Genomic DNA, 13,813 nt, shown 5'->3' with positions numbered 1-13,813 from the left:
TTCGTATGCTATCAAATGAATTAGCACCTCACGGATGATGTTACATTCTTAACATGAAGTTACTAAGGTAAGGTTTAGGAAAAGAAACATAGTGACCAACGTACCTTGAAATAACTCTAACCCTCATGAGGGAAAGTCCTGTGTTTGTTTGACCCATCCCAACATGCCTCCAACACACGAGGCCTACGGTTAGCCGTTGGTCAATGTTGGGCTGTCGATGAGTGTCTGTCGCACTGGTTGGTGCAGTGTGTCCCACACTGTTGCCCCTCATTGGCCCCCATTGGATTTTTTTTTATCTCCGCCAAGGAGGTTATGTTTTCGCCGGCGTTTGTCTGTTTGTCTGCAAAATAACTCGACAACTTCTGAACAGATTTTGATGAAATTTTCAGGAAAGGTTGATAATGGGACAAGGAACAGATGATAAAATTTTGATGGTGATTGGTTGAAGTGAAGTGGATAAAATAATAAAATGGCGGGAAATCCGAGCTGCTTGGCGGAGGTCTGCGCTCTCCGAGTGCTCCAGTTTTTTATTTTTTTAGTCAGTTTAGCATTTCAAATCAGCGTCTGCGATGGCCGAGCCAGTCTGTGAATAAAATCACTCTGATAGCAGTTTGGCTCAGTGCACCAGAAGACAAAATGGAAGTGAGGAAAGTAAACAAACAGCTGAAGTCAAAAGGGAGTGGGATCAAAACAAACTTGTTACATACAATACGATTATTTTTCTTTTGCCACTGAGCTCTTAAGCAGAAACGTTTCCTGATGGTTTATGTTGTTCACGGGTGCACAGTGAATATGCTCTGTTCTTTCGACATTGGATCGCGTTGCTTATGTGCTAACTGGCTAACTAGCGTCAAGAAGGTTTCCCAGTTTCCCTTTTTGAATGGTGAAAAGGCACTACTGTGTTCTGCTGGTGTGGAGAGTTGTTTCCTCTCACGCAGGTGCAGAATGTACCCATCAGCTGTAGTCTTTGCGGTTTGTTCATGTGCAACTTTTTGACCAGGACAAAAGCAACACGAGGTGACGCAACAGTCGGCTTTCATTGCCCCTAGTTCTCTGAAGTCGGTTTGGGGTGTCTGGACCTTAACAAGGACTCCAGGACAAAAACTTGCTTGGGAGGTCAATTGGTCATCAAGTTGTTCTGGAGGTCCAGTGGTCAATGAGTTGGTCAGTAAGTTGATTGGTTTTTCATGACAGCCATCATGCTGGTCCTCGTCACCCACCCTGGAGGTTTAATCGACTGCTGACATTCCTTTGGTCCGTCCATCCTGAGCGTCGCTGGTATGTCATTCATTTTTGGGGGGCTTGCTCGTCATCAACCAGGCGCCTCCAAACCGCAGGATCGTCTCTAAGATCTGACTGCATTCATGGAGCCATTTAGCAGCACACAAAGAAACAATGTTGTTGTACATTGAGGATCACCCAAATGTGAACGTGAGAAAACGTTTCATGCGTGGTCAATGAGGAGCAGGACCGAGCCACCCCAGAGATCAAAGCACTGTGTCTGTGCGCTGACAGAGAGGGAAGACCTTCAGCGCCCGAACATAGAGACAGATAATAGGACACTCAGCAGAGAGGGTAAATGTTAGGGCTCGACATATATTTAACAGGGATAATAGCAGTAATGGAATGGTGAAATAAAGGCAGGGTGAGGCATTTAGTTTGGTTTATTTCAACAGACATCAAAAGCAATGCACCAGCGCATCTGAATGACTGTCAGGGATGACACATCAAAGACACGCTGCCATGACACCAACAGGTTATTATGATTCTAACAAAATCATTTAAACAATAATCTGTTATTTCAGAGGAGCATTTCAGTTTGGCTGTCTTTAGAACATCATCAGTTATACTCAACTTACAACCCACAGCAACAAATCTGGCCCGTGATAGGTTTCAGGGTGGCTTGGTGACCATTGTCTAATTCAGAATGAAAAACTGATTTATTTTGTTTTTTTGTCCTGAACATAAACAAGGTGTCAGAGGGCACAAAAAGCATCAAAATAGAGCTTCTTTTAAATTTCTTGATAATGGGGGAGTAAGAAGAAGAGGACATTTTTAAAACATGAGCTATAAAAAAAACAACAAGCTGTTCAGTTTTCAGGTTCCAAGCTCACTGTAGATTTGTGACATCCCAGTTTCCTTCAGCATATCTGGCACTCAACTTTTGGGGGTCATCTTCGGCCGTTCTGCCCTCCGCTGTTGGAACTCTCCCCCATGATATTCTCAATATTGACTCCCTTTCCACTTTCAAATCCCGTCTGAAAACACACCTGTACAAGCTGGCATATTTAACCTGATTTATTGGTGACACACACATGGTGACCTGCACTGATGACTTTATGATTATGATTTCATATCTAATTTTAATAACTATGATTTTTGTCTAGTTATCTTATTAACTTATTATTGTATATTATTACTGAATTGTTTGACTTTATTATCTGTGGACACATTGCTGCTTGTTTTTTAACTGTGTCCTGTAAGGTGACCTTGAGTGCTTTGATAGGCGCCGATCAATAAAATGCATTATTATTAGACACTCTTAGAAAGTCTCGATCAGAAACTGTTCCAGACACTTGACTTTTTCGACATCTTGCTGTCTGTAAACCTGTCACAGGAGGTCAGATTGTCCCAGGTTCAGTAGTACTGGAGCAAAACCAGGCCTGTCACTAAGTTTAAATGTCCCTGTCTGAGAATAACTAATAATAACTGAATGTTGATGCATAATGAATTACGCTGGATAGCTATTTTTTAATTTATGGGCTATTTGGGATTATGGGATTATTTTGGGGTAATGGTATAGAACAGGGGTCACCAACCAACCAAATATGTCCACACGCTGTAAATTCTTTCCTCCAAGACTTTTTTGATCTGGATTCTATTGCGAGCTTAGCTAAGGAGATCCAAGACAAACCGTCGCCAATAGGCTACACCTTTCTACAATAGAGGATGTAAGAATCACTCAGGGCCTCCGACAATGAAAAATCAAAATTAGAATTAAAAATAAAAAATATCCATTATAGTTTCTTTATCTTTTTTGCCAAAGCCACAGGGAGAAACCGGAGAGAGCCGAAAGAGCCACAGCTTGCCGACCCCTGAGATAGAAAAACAGTGCGTTCAAATACTGATTTGGACACTGATTATCATTGCAACGATCAAAGCTTCAAAGCATTCAGGCCTGCCTCTGTGGTGCCAGAGGACGATCCAGGGTCCGGGCTGGACCCCAAACGTACTCAAATCCTAGAAACGCCCTTTTGTATACCTGACCTGTGTGGACTGCTGCAACTGGATTTGCCTTGTTTATTTATTTCATTTGATAAATATTATTAATGTTTGTTTATTCACTGGCCCCTGACCTTCAGTCATTTTGCAAAAGTTGTCCCTGGGCAAAGCAAGTTGAGTATCCCTGTACTGCATACTGTGATGTGGGCCTTCAAAAATCCAGAGGTGGTATTTGCAAATAAATTATTGAGTACACTGGGTTTCCCTGTTTGTCACCCTCAAAATCCCTAAATGTAACTCAGGAAGGGCAGACTTTGAAAACTGAAAAGAGATGTAAAATCAAAAAATAGGAGGAGGTATATTTTAATGCCGCACAAGATAAAATTTAGTGTATAAAATCTATTATTTTAGAGAAGCATTTGTGTTTTGCTGTCTTTAAAACGACAAGCTTGTATCATGTAGGCCTTAAAAAGTCCAAAAGTTGTATCTGTAAATAAAATGGTGGGTTTCCCTGTGTTTGATAGCAGACTTTTACCACTGAAAAGAGACATTAAATAAAAAATATAAGAATACACAAACACAGTTTTGAAACTTTGTAAGAGTTTTTAATGCAAAACTTTCATCATGTAGGCCTTAAAAAGTCCACAGTTCTTCCTGTGGTTGTGACCCTCAAAGGACAATGAAAAGAGACATGAAATCCAAAAATAAGAATACACAAACACTTTGAGAGCTTTTAATAAGACTCTTTGTTCAGGAGGTATATTTTCACATCATACAAGATTTATTTTATCCTATAAAATCTAGTATTTTATAGAGTTTTACTGTCTTTAATGTAGGTAAATTGCAGTAAATTATTACCACTTTCTTTAATATAGGCCTTTAAAAGATATATCAGCAAATAAAATGGTGGGTTCTCTGTGTCTGCCACCCTCAAAGGGCACTGAACAGAGACATAAAATCAAAAAATAAGAAGACACAAACACAGTTTTGAGACTCTCCGACAGTGTGTGATGGGACTCTTTCTTCAGGAGGTGTAACAGAGTTTATTTTAGCCTATTACAAAATGGGATTAACACACATGACAGCTCTGTAACTTGACAAGAGCTGAAACGTCAGAACTGTATTAGGTTCAGGCCAACAATGACAGCCTACTTATCATGCTGCAAACTCTCTATTTAGTCTTACCATTGTTTTCTATAAGGGCCCGGGACATGATTTCCCTCCTACCAGTCTTAAGTTAGCGCTTTTTTCATTTGGCTGAATTGGACCTGTGTTTTTTCCTGTTATTGTTCATTTATAGAACTGTCTCCTGTCTCGACACCACGGTCTGTTAACTTGGCCGTTTCCTATTTAACATCCTCCCATACATAAATTATGATATTCTGCTGCTGATAATGAACGCCGCACACAAAGAGGTTTTTTTAATCATAATAAGGTCTTTATTCGTGTATTTTCTCCGCTTCTCTCTGATAACACAGCTATTATTTCATTTCAATGACGCCTCCAGCTCTGTTTAGTGCCAAAGTGTAGTTTGTAGATTTCTTCCAAGTGTGGAGCTGTGATGTAATGTGTCTGCAGGTATAAATATAGAGGCATGGCTGCACAGCGTCCATGCAGATCAATGTCGCTCCGGCGCTGAAGCCAGTGCGCCTGTCGGTCTGGGAATGAGCGCAACGTCCACTCGCTCCTCTCTGGCGCGTCGCTGCTTCTTTTTATTCTCGCTCCACTGGAAAGGCAAACGCCGGGAGGCTGCTATCAGAGCCAGACCCGGGATGGGCTCTCTGGCGGCCCTGCGGACTGTCCTGGTCCTGGGCCTGGTGACCGGACTGGCGGGATGCGCCCCCGGATTGAATGGCACGGCGGACCGCTGGGAAGCTCTGTACTCCCGGTCCCTGGCGCGGATCCCGGGGGAGAAGCGGGAGGAGATCAGCCGGGACAGCGACTATCTCCTGGGGATTAAAAGGTTGCGGCGCCTCTATTGCAACGTGGGCATCGGCTTTCATATTCAGGTGTTACCGGACGGTAGAATAACGGGGGTACACAACGAAAACCGCCACAGTAAGTTGTATTTATTAATTAGCTGATTTTTTATTTCCTCACTTTTACGCGCTCATTTTACGCACAGCTGGTTTTAAACAACTATGACAACAAACACGTTAAAGTTGAGAAAAAATAAACAATTTAAAGAACTAGAAGTCTAAAACAATGTTTGGAGCATGTTTTGATTCGACAGGATGTTTCACCTGCTGACACCTGATCCAAACCTGCACTTTCCACCCAACACTGCTGACTGAGACTCTGCTCATGCTGCCAGTCAGTGAACATCTCACACGTATCGATCCAACCAACATCTGGAGTCCTTCCGTAGTGCCGCTGAGCCTGTATTATGTGCCGGTGCTTTCCGCCGTGTGTGTAACCAGAGCTCGCTGTGATCCAGGCCAGCGGCCAGTCAGCCATGCAGCACCTAAAGTTAGGACACAGCCACAGAGCCCATCTGCTGAGACAGATTAACCTCAGCGGTCTGGCCCCAGACAAAGTCATACACCGCCTCACATATGCAGACACGAAGAATAACAAATATTTATTTACCTCTCATGTCAGATGCAATCCCCGTCATCCCGTGTTTGTGGAGCGGAGTGACAAAAAGGCGAGCTGTGGAATTGACAGGCTGCCTCCGAGACCCTGAGGCATGTTGGGTTTTTCTGCTGCCTCGGGACTATTTTCAGACAAGGCATAAAAATTCAGGCAGATACATTACAGAGCGTTTCTGAGAGGAATTCAAGACACTGTAAAGCATTTTAAAATAATGGCAGGAACAAAGGACACACACACACACACACAGGGTGCTCTAACAGCTTGTCAAGGCCAAGTCAGAAACTGCTTCAGGAAATTTTCAAATATCTGTTTAATGACATTTACCTCCACAGATCACACAAGAACACAATAATGACTGATGACTGACAAGATTTTATTTTGTCAGTTGTGCAACCAAACTTCAGAGGTCTTTTGGGGACTTGTGAAACCCACAAACTGTCACGTGGTATCAAACAATCTGACAGTCATCAAATATTGTGAGATATTTTAGTAACCTTTAAATCCAGTTTGAAGGATTAGGTTTGAGCACGTTGGTTAAGCACACAATTTTGGTCAGGATTTGACTTATCATCATCACCCAGTAGTTTAGTTCACACAGTCCACTTTGCACTCATAAAACTGAATTTGTGTATGAATCCACAGTGAGATCAGATAAAATATTCTGGCATTGTACATTTCTGCAAACTCAAATTTGGTCTGAGTGGAAAAGAGGTTTACTCCCTTGCTGGATCAACAGATAGTTACTATTCCACTTTTTTAAGAAGGCATCTTGAAGGATTGACTCTAATCCCATCTGGTATTAACATGCAGTCTGTATCTGTAAGAAAGGCATATTAATGCAGGTGTAAATACACCTGGGATGTGATCTGATCTTCTTCTGGAGGCCGTTTGTCCTTCACCGTGATTGGACCTTAGCCACGTGTAAATGCAACTGAAACAGTGAGACCAAATCTGAACGATAAAACTAAAATCTTACTAACATGTTTAGAGGTCACCACAAATATGTTGCATTTTCACATTTCATATGTATCTTATCAACGTTTCTAAAGTGACATATATGAGCTTACATGTCACTGGGAGGCGGAGGGGATGGTTGATGGAGTGACACTGAGGTGAGACACCTGCCAAGATGCAGACAACTGTTTGAGACCAACAAACAAGAAAACCAGACCAGACTTTAGACAGTCTTCATCATGTCATGTAGGGTACCCTGATGAAGACTGCGCATCACTAAATTCAGAGACTACCTGTCTAAATTTGAAACATGTTGGTGTACCCATGTGAATAAAGGATTATTAACCATAATCAGAGTGCCTCAGATGCCCTGTCCTTAAAGAGCACCTGCTTTTTTACAATCGCCCACACCTAGTGTCTTGACCCAGTGCAGTACTCCCAATTTTTTTCTTCAAACAACAAAACCAGTTCTGTTTTAGCAACTTGTTGCTGTGTAACAAGCAGCTTTTTAGGCACCAAACACGGGTGTTTTTAAGTGTCTGGTCACTGTTTTTTCAGTGGGGATTGTGCCATGAAGAGCAGTTGATTTTTACCGGGGCACTGGTATATGTTCAGCTGGAGAAGTACGACAAAAAGTGTCTGGTTTTTACCAAGACATTGCTGCATTTTCTGCCGGGATAGTTTGACAAAAAGCAGTTACCCATTACTGGGTATTTTAAACCAAAACATGATCTTTTCCAAACTGTAACCAATTGGTTTTTGTGCTTAAACCTAACCACACATTAACCATACAACATAAAGTCATAACGTATCCACTATATGATAACATGCAAAAATAATGAATATATGTAAAATGACAAAAAAAAATTCTGGTGATTTGGTTGCAGGCTTACACAGTGCCACACCTTTCCAAACCCAATAAGGGCCTTCGTAAAAATGAACCTATTGATGCTGTTGAGCATCAAATAACTGACACACTGCATCATCTGTAAATAATGTTGTAAGTGCTCATCAATGTGTACAACTCAAACCTCAGATAGAAACTAATGATCCAGCTCATCTTGTGAGACACGTATGATCCTGTCAGTGTGTCTGTGTGGAGCAGCAGGTTTGGGTGTCTCCATCAGGCCGGCGTGTTTCAGTGTGTATGGTTTTTTTCCATGCAGGTCTCCTGCAGATCTCTCCGGTGGAGAGAGGAGTGGTGACTCTGCTGGGTGTCCGCAGCAGACTCTTTGTGGCCATGAACAGACGAGGAAAGCTGTACGGATCTGTGAGTGTACCAACACTGTGACCCACTGACCCATTGTTTCTTTGTTTATTTGTTTACTGTCATTAAAAATACTGGAGTTGGTGTAAGAAAATAATCGACACAGTCTCTCACCATGTCTTCCCAGAAAAACAGAATCACCATGAAGTCACACTAACCACAGAAATCATCTGGGTAGAAAACTGCCGATTGATTTCCATTGTTGAGAACTGTAAAATTGGCAAACATTTATTTCTGTTGTCATTTTCAGCTGTAACATTTAAAGATAAATAGTTCTGGTGGTCCAACCTGTCTGGGTCCAACAACAGACTTTTACCCCGGAGGACGGTGTTTGCTTCCTGTAAGATCGTAAAGCCAAACCCTGTTGGGGGGTTTTTCCACACCCAACCACGTGTGTGTGATGGCAAAACGTAACGACATGCGTTTGTTGATAAGGGGAAAAAAACGTCAGTTCACAGTGTTGTACCGATGTAGTGCTTTTATTTTGAAAGAGACTGTATGCAAACTGTACATTTCCTGTGAAAACAGGAATTTTGAAAACAGACAATGCATGTAACAGGCTGAAGTTGACACAGTGTCCCAGAACATCAACAACCAACACACCCAGGGTACCTTGGACGTCATATTTCAATGTGGAAAGTCTATGACCAAATATGTGATGAGGTCGGAGTGACAATGTGTTGTACAAACGGTGGCAGAGTGCATAAACAGCATCAACGTAGGGCTTGTTTACCAGAAAAAGTGGCAGGGGAAGATCCCCCCGCCCCCCTGACAGAGGACCAAGCTAAGCCCCAAATGTCCTCAAATCTTAGAAACGTCCCCATGGCCTCATGTCATTTTACAAAAGTGGCCCCCAGGCAAAACAGGTTTAGCATCCCTACCTTACACACTAACCAACCAAGGCAGCGGTAGACCAGCAACTCCTGTGTTCTGCAAGGTAAAATGAATGTCAATGGAGTCTGGTGGCTTTGATATAACGTCTCAGTTCTCTGTCAGAAAAGACTGTCTGACGGCAAGGTAAAGCGGTGAAAATACTCTTAACATAGCATACACTTACGTGACAGTGTTTGGTCAGCGCCATTTGATTTTACATATGTGATGCCGGGGTTGTCTACCCGGAAGTTATTGGACACAAACATTGTGATACAGAGGACATGAGGTCAGTGTCCTCAATGTTAGCCTTCATTCAGGGGCAGGTTGTACCACCTTGTCTCAAAGTGTTATAAGAGAAGAGATTTGTACATCACTCAGTTCATAAGTATTTGAATTAGACTTATACAAGTTGCACCACAGAGACCAGTCCTAGACTGTAGGGAGAAGTTGTTACTCATCAACATACTTAATCCAACTGGACAGAGTCTTATGATTCCCAGCTCACTGAGAGAAAATAGCACAATCAGAGCCTGGTGTCCTGACTCCAGCCTCGCTCTCATCATTCATCATTTGACAATCCCATTTTCTGTGTAATTCTCTGACTGAAACAGCGACTCTACAATAGTCCTGCAGTCAGAAATAAAGCAATTGTTTGATAGTAATCACAACGTACAATACAGACTTGGGGAAAAAAAAGTCCCGGCATCTTTGTTTTGTTTCTGCCTTCAAACAATCAGCATTTTTAAAATTATCCTCATATCTCCGTCTTGTTTCTTTCAGTTACACTTCAACAACGAGTGTAAGTTCAGAGAGAAGCTCCTCGCCAACAACTACAACGCCTACGAGTCGGTGGCCTACCCGAGGATGTACATCGGCCTGAGTAAGAACGGCAAAACAAAAAGAGGAAACCGAGTGTCACCCGCCATGACGGTGACACATTTCTTGCCAAGAATCTAGTGGCCTCATAAATAGACTTCACCTCAGTTTGGAGACAGAGGGTGGGGGGGCTCGAAACCATGATGCACTTTCACTCCAAGCTTTATGCAAGTGTATCACATCGGATCTTTTGCTTTGTATATATTCATTTTTTAATTTATGTTTAACAGTTTTGTATTTTATTTTTTAGTTGGGTGGTCTTTTCACTGCGGGGGGGGCGGGAGGGGTCAAAGATGCTAAACACGTTATTTATGTTTTCATTTTCTAATTTATCAGATATTTGCTGCTACTGAACGAAATCTTGTCTTCAGATGTTGGTTTTCTTTGCGCTGATGTGAAAGGAGCACCAGCGTGCAGGAGACGTGTTTATTTTTTTATTTTGACAAAGCAGGACGTTTTTGAGTCTTAGCCTTAAAAAGAGAAATGAGGCGCGAGTGTCTTTGGTGTCAGATGTGGCACTGATTGCCAAATGCTGCAGCTCCTTTGTGTGGCACTGGAGCCTAATTGAAACAGTATCATCTTACTGCTGCAGAGAGAGGGAGAGGTGGGGAGGAGGAGGAGGAGGACGAGGAGGAGGAGGAGAGGAGGAGTCGAAGAACCCCCACAACCTCCGCTGGTCTGTTTATAGCCCTGCCATGGGGGGTGAACTCTGAACTTTTCTGCTGTCAATCTCAGTGAGACCTATAAGACTGCAGATAGAGAGCGGCATCCTCTTTGACATTATATAAGTGGGGAATTTGGGGGTTTAAAGGCAAGGTCAAAGTGCTGAAATGCAGCAGAGGAACTGTAGCCTTGACTGTGGGATAGGACTATTCTTCATGTCGAGTTATGTCTGATTGTCAGGAAGCTGTTGGACGGAGAGAAATAACTCTGCCTGTTGGGTCTGAACAGCACAGAGCCTCTGACAGCATCACTCCAGTTTGGGAAACTTTGTCCCGAGTGAACAGATATACGCCATATTAGGCTAAAATTTATTTCCCCTAGAAATGTCATGCATCCTGTCATCTTTGCCTTCACTTAAAGTGATGACAGAACATATAAGTGTTACTCTACTATTCAAAAGTTGAATCCATAAGTGATAAATCACTCCCAACTCAGTCCAATAAACTAACTTTTACCACTGTAATTTTCATTTTTAGCCACAGTAACCGCTGTTGTGGGAAAGTTACATATTCTTGCTCTAAAATCACTTAAAAGGTTTTGGGATTTAAAACAATCTGGTGTTCGGGAAATATGCTTCTTTACAGTAAACATGAAGCTACAGCTAAGCTCTAGCGTAAAGAGTGGAAGTTGATGGAAACAGATAGCCGGCTCTGTCGGAAGGTAACAAAATCCCAACACGTCCTTCAGCCCGTAGGACCACATAGGTTGTTTGCTTCCTAAATTAGCACCCCTACTGGTGGAACGAGATCAACATGTCCTCATAGGTCAATGACTCCCCAAAATGACATATTAGAAACACATTAGAAAAAGGTTGTGGTTTTAGTTAAAATACCCACATACAGGCTAAACTTACATACTTTACATTGTTGCGTAAAGTACCCGTGTTAAGTACTTTATGTAGTCACATAAAGTCCAATAAGTCAGGTAACTACGAATAGTGGTCTCTTGGTTGAAAGTCCATGTTTGTTTGACACATCTACCCCTGCACCCACCCTACGCAGACTTTCTTGCTCTTTACACTTAATTTGCATGTCCACCAAGACAAAAAGGTCCTTAGTGACTTTGGGATTTTGGTAAAATGCCTCAAATAAGGTCTGTGGTTAACAAAAGCTTAAGCAAGTTTCAGGTTTTGTTCTACGACATAAAACATGTCAGTAAATACCCTACTTGTGAATTTTGAAGCTTTTACGTGTCGTATAAAAGGCGGTTGCTAACAAGTTGTTCAATACGACTACAAACCCTGTCGGGGACATTAAACGTCATCACCCCTGAACAGGCGAGAGTGCTGGCAGTCCGCCATTACAGCTTCTTATTTAGCTTAAACAGTCCGATTTCCCCATTATACAATGTTTTTAAAATAAAGCGGCCGAAATGAGTTGAAAGCTTAGTGGCGGTGACGTCAAGACTCATGCAACCGTTGAGTAGTCATGTAGTCCGTTAAAGCCTGACGTTAGCTTTTTACTTCTGGCGATTGCATTTAAGCTTCAAATGCGGCATGAAAGGTGTTCATATGTGAAGATTATCTTGCTGAACAAAATCTGTAAGCATCATAAACTTGTGTTAGCCACAGAGCTTATTTTCTGACATAATCCAAAACGCAGTGCAAAAATCACATTCACTTTCTCTTCCGGGAACCAGTGCGATGCTAAACTTCCGGGTTTTGACGTCAGCCCTGGCACACTCTACTGTTTCATTAACACAGTTTGTGCCCATCACCCATCTTTGTTAAAAGATCGTGTCCACTACTATATTTCTATGAGACAAGACTGGACTCTTAACAGTTGCAGTTTTTAACAAGTGGTCAACATTATGAAATGGCTTCAGGCAACAAAACTACTTGGTTAGGTTTAGAAAAGATGATTTGGGTTAAAAGAAAATTTGTTACATAACTTGTGTTCCATACATAAGTTAGCTTACATTACACAAGTGATGTATGTTGGGTATTTGATGTGGGTCCATGTCATTGGTCCGACAGCCCATTGGTTCGACATCCCATTAGTCCGACAGTCCGCGGTGCTGAACGGCTCACGGCCAGCGTATGGTGCGCCGCGACCGGCTCTGGGTCAGCTGGGAAAGGCTTGAGACGGAGCAGGCTCACGGCTTATGTGTTTGTCACTTTCTTTTTCATTTTAACCCACACCGTGATCTTTTCCTGACCCTAACCAAGTGGTTTTTGTGCCTAAACCTAACCAGACCTTAACCACAGGGCATCATGATGATTTCGGAACAATGGGTTTAATATGGTCGGAACAATGGGCTGTCGAACCAGTGGGCAGTTCCCATTTGATGTAACATAACTACATAAGATATAAAATAACTTAAAGTTGACTTTTAGTTTCAAGCGGGACACAAACAGCGGGTCGGAGTCCTGTGTTTGTTTGACACATCCACCCAGACTTTGTCACACTTTATACAACATCACCTGACTTCCTCCTTTGCTGATAATTCAGGCTTTTCTCACACTGTTCATAGGTAAACCTACAAAAATAATGCAGCAGAATTTTTATATAACCCACGTAATCAAGAAGATCACATGAGCAATACAGTGAAAAGAGGAGGCCTCGTTTTGTGCGTATACAATGTTTATAAATGAGACCCCAGGACTTTGCCCCAGGACACCGACGTTAGTGTGCAGTGTGAAACCAAGTAAACTTAACCTAACTTTGCGATTATTACATAACATGGCGATGTCGAACCATGACTTTTCCTAAACCTAACCGACATAACTTTTCAAAACCTAAACAGGCTGTTCTCATGCACTAAAATGTATGCACATCCCACATAATGATGAGCCAGTAATTTGTGGATAACTCACATATTTGAAGGGTTGTAATCACATGATCAATGTACTGAAAGCATTAAAGAATAAAGCAGGAGGTGGTTTCGTAAGGAGGCAGGTTGGGGTGGTGGAATGGTCACAAAACACAGGACTTTTCTCAGAAGAGGAATCTAACTTTGAGTGACCTTTGAGTCATTTTAAGATTCTTCGTCACTATGTTTGTTTTCCTAAACCTAAGCACAGTAACTTTACTTGCCTAAACTTAACCTCCATAACTTTATGATAAGTATGTAACGTAATTCCTAGGGCGCCATAGGATATCATACAAACTGTTACATGAGGATACATTGACCTAACCTACCTCCCTTTACTTTTCTAAACCTATCTTATGTAACTTTACAATAAGTACATAACCTGATGACGCCCAACCATGATTCTTTTCCTAAACCTAACCTAACTGGTAGTGGTGCTAATTTATTAGATATCATCCAAACCATTGTATGAGTATACCATGCATGATTACT

At 42.0% G+C, this 13,813-nt stretch overlaps 1 protein-coding gene across 1 annotated transcript; it reads left to right on the top strand.

The window, feature by feature from the left end:
- The first annotated feature begins 4,844 nt into the window (after positions 1-4,844).
- On the top strand, positions 4,845-10,036 carry fgf4 (fibroblast growth factor 4). The gene is made up of 3 exons (XM_033631099.2): positions 4,845-5,280; positions 7,938-8,041; positions 9,692-10,036. The coding sequence occupies exons 1-3, from the start codon at positions 4,887-4,889 to the stop codon at positions 9,866-9,868; spliced, it is 675 nt and encodes a 224-aa protein (XP_033486990.1). The 5' UTR covers positions 4,845-4,886; the 3' UTR covers positions 9,869-10,036.
- Positions 10,037-13,813: the final 3,777 nt, after the last annotated feature.

The sequence above is a fragment of the Epinephelus lanceolatus genome, chromosome 2, assembly GCF_041903045.1.
Source record: "Epinephelus lanceolatus isolate andai-2023 chromosome 2, ASM4190304v1, whole genome shotgun sequence".
NCBI classification, from domain to species: Eukaryota; Metazoa; Chordata; class Actinopteri; order Perciformes; family Serranidae; genus Epinephelus; species Epinephelus lanceolatus.
Note: the sequence above shows the minus strand (reverse complement) of the source record. Positions and strands in the feature narration are given on the sequence as shown.

What these genes read in the sequence shown, in the direction of transcription:
- fgf4 (XM_033631099.2), top strand. Translation starts at nt 4,887, where the DNA reads ATGAGCGCAACGTCCACTCGCTCCTCTCTGGCGCGTCGCTGCTTCTTT. An exon ending in ACACAACGAAAACCGCCACA is followed by an intron (nt 5,281 to 7,937) that starts GTAAGTTGTATT and finishes TTTTCCATGCAG; the next exon opens with GTCTCCTGCAGATCTCTCCG. An exon ending in GAGGAAAGCTGTACGGATCT is followed by an intron (nt 8,042 to 9,691) that starts GTGAGTGTACCA and finishes TGTTTCTTTCAG; the next exon opens with TTACACTTCAACAACGAGTG.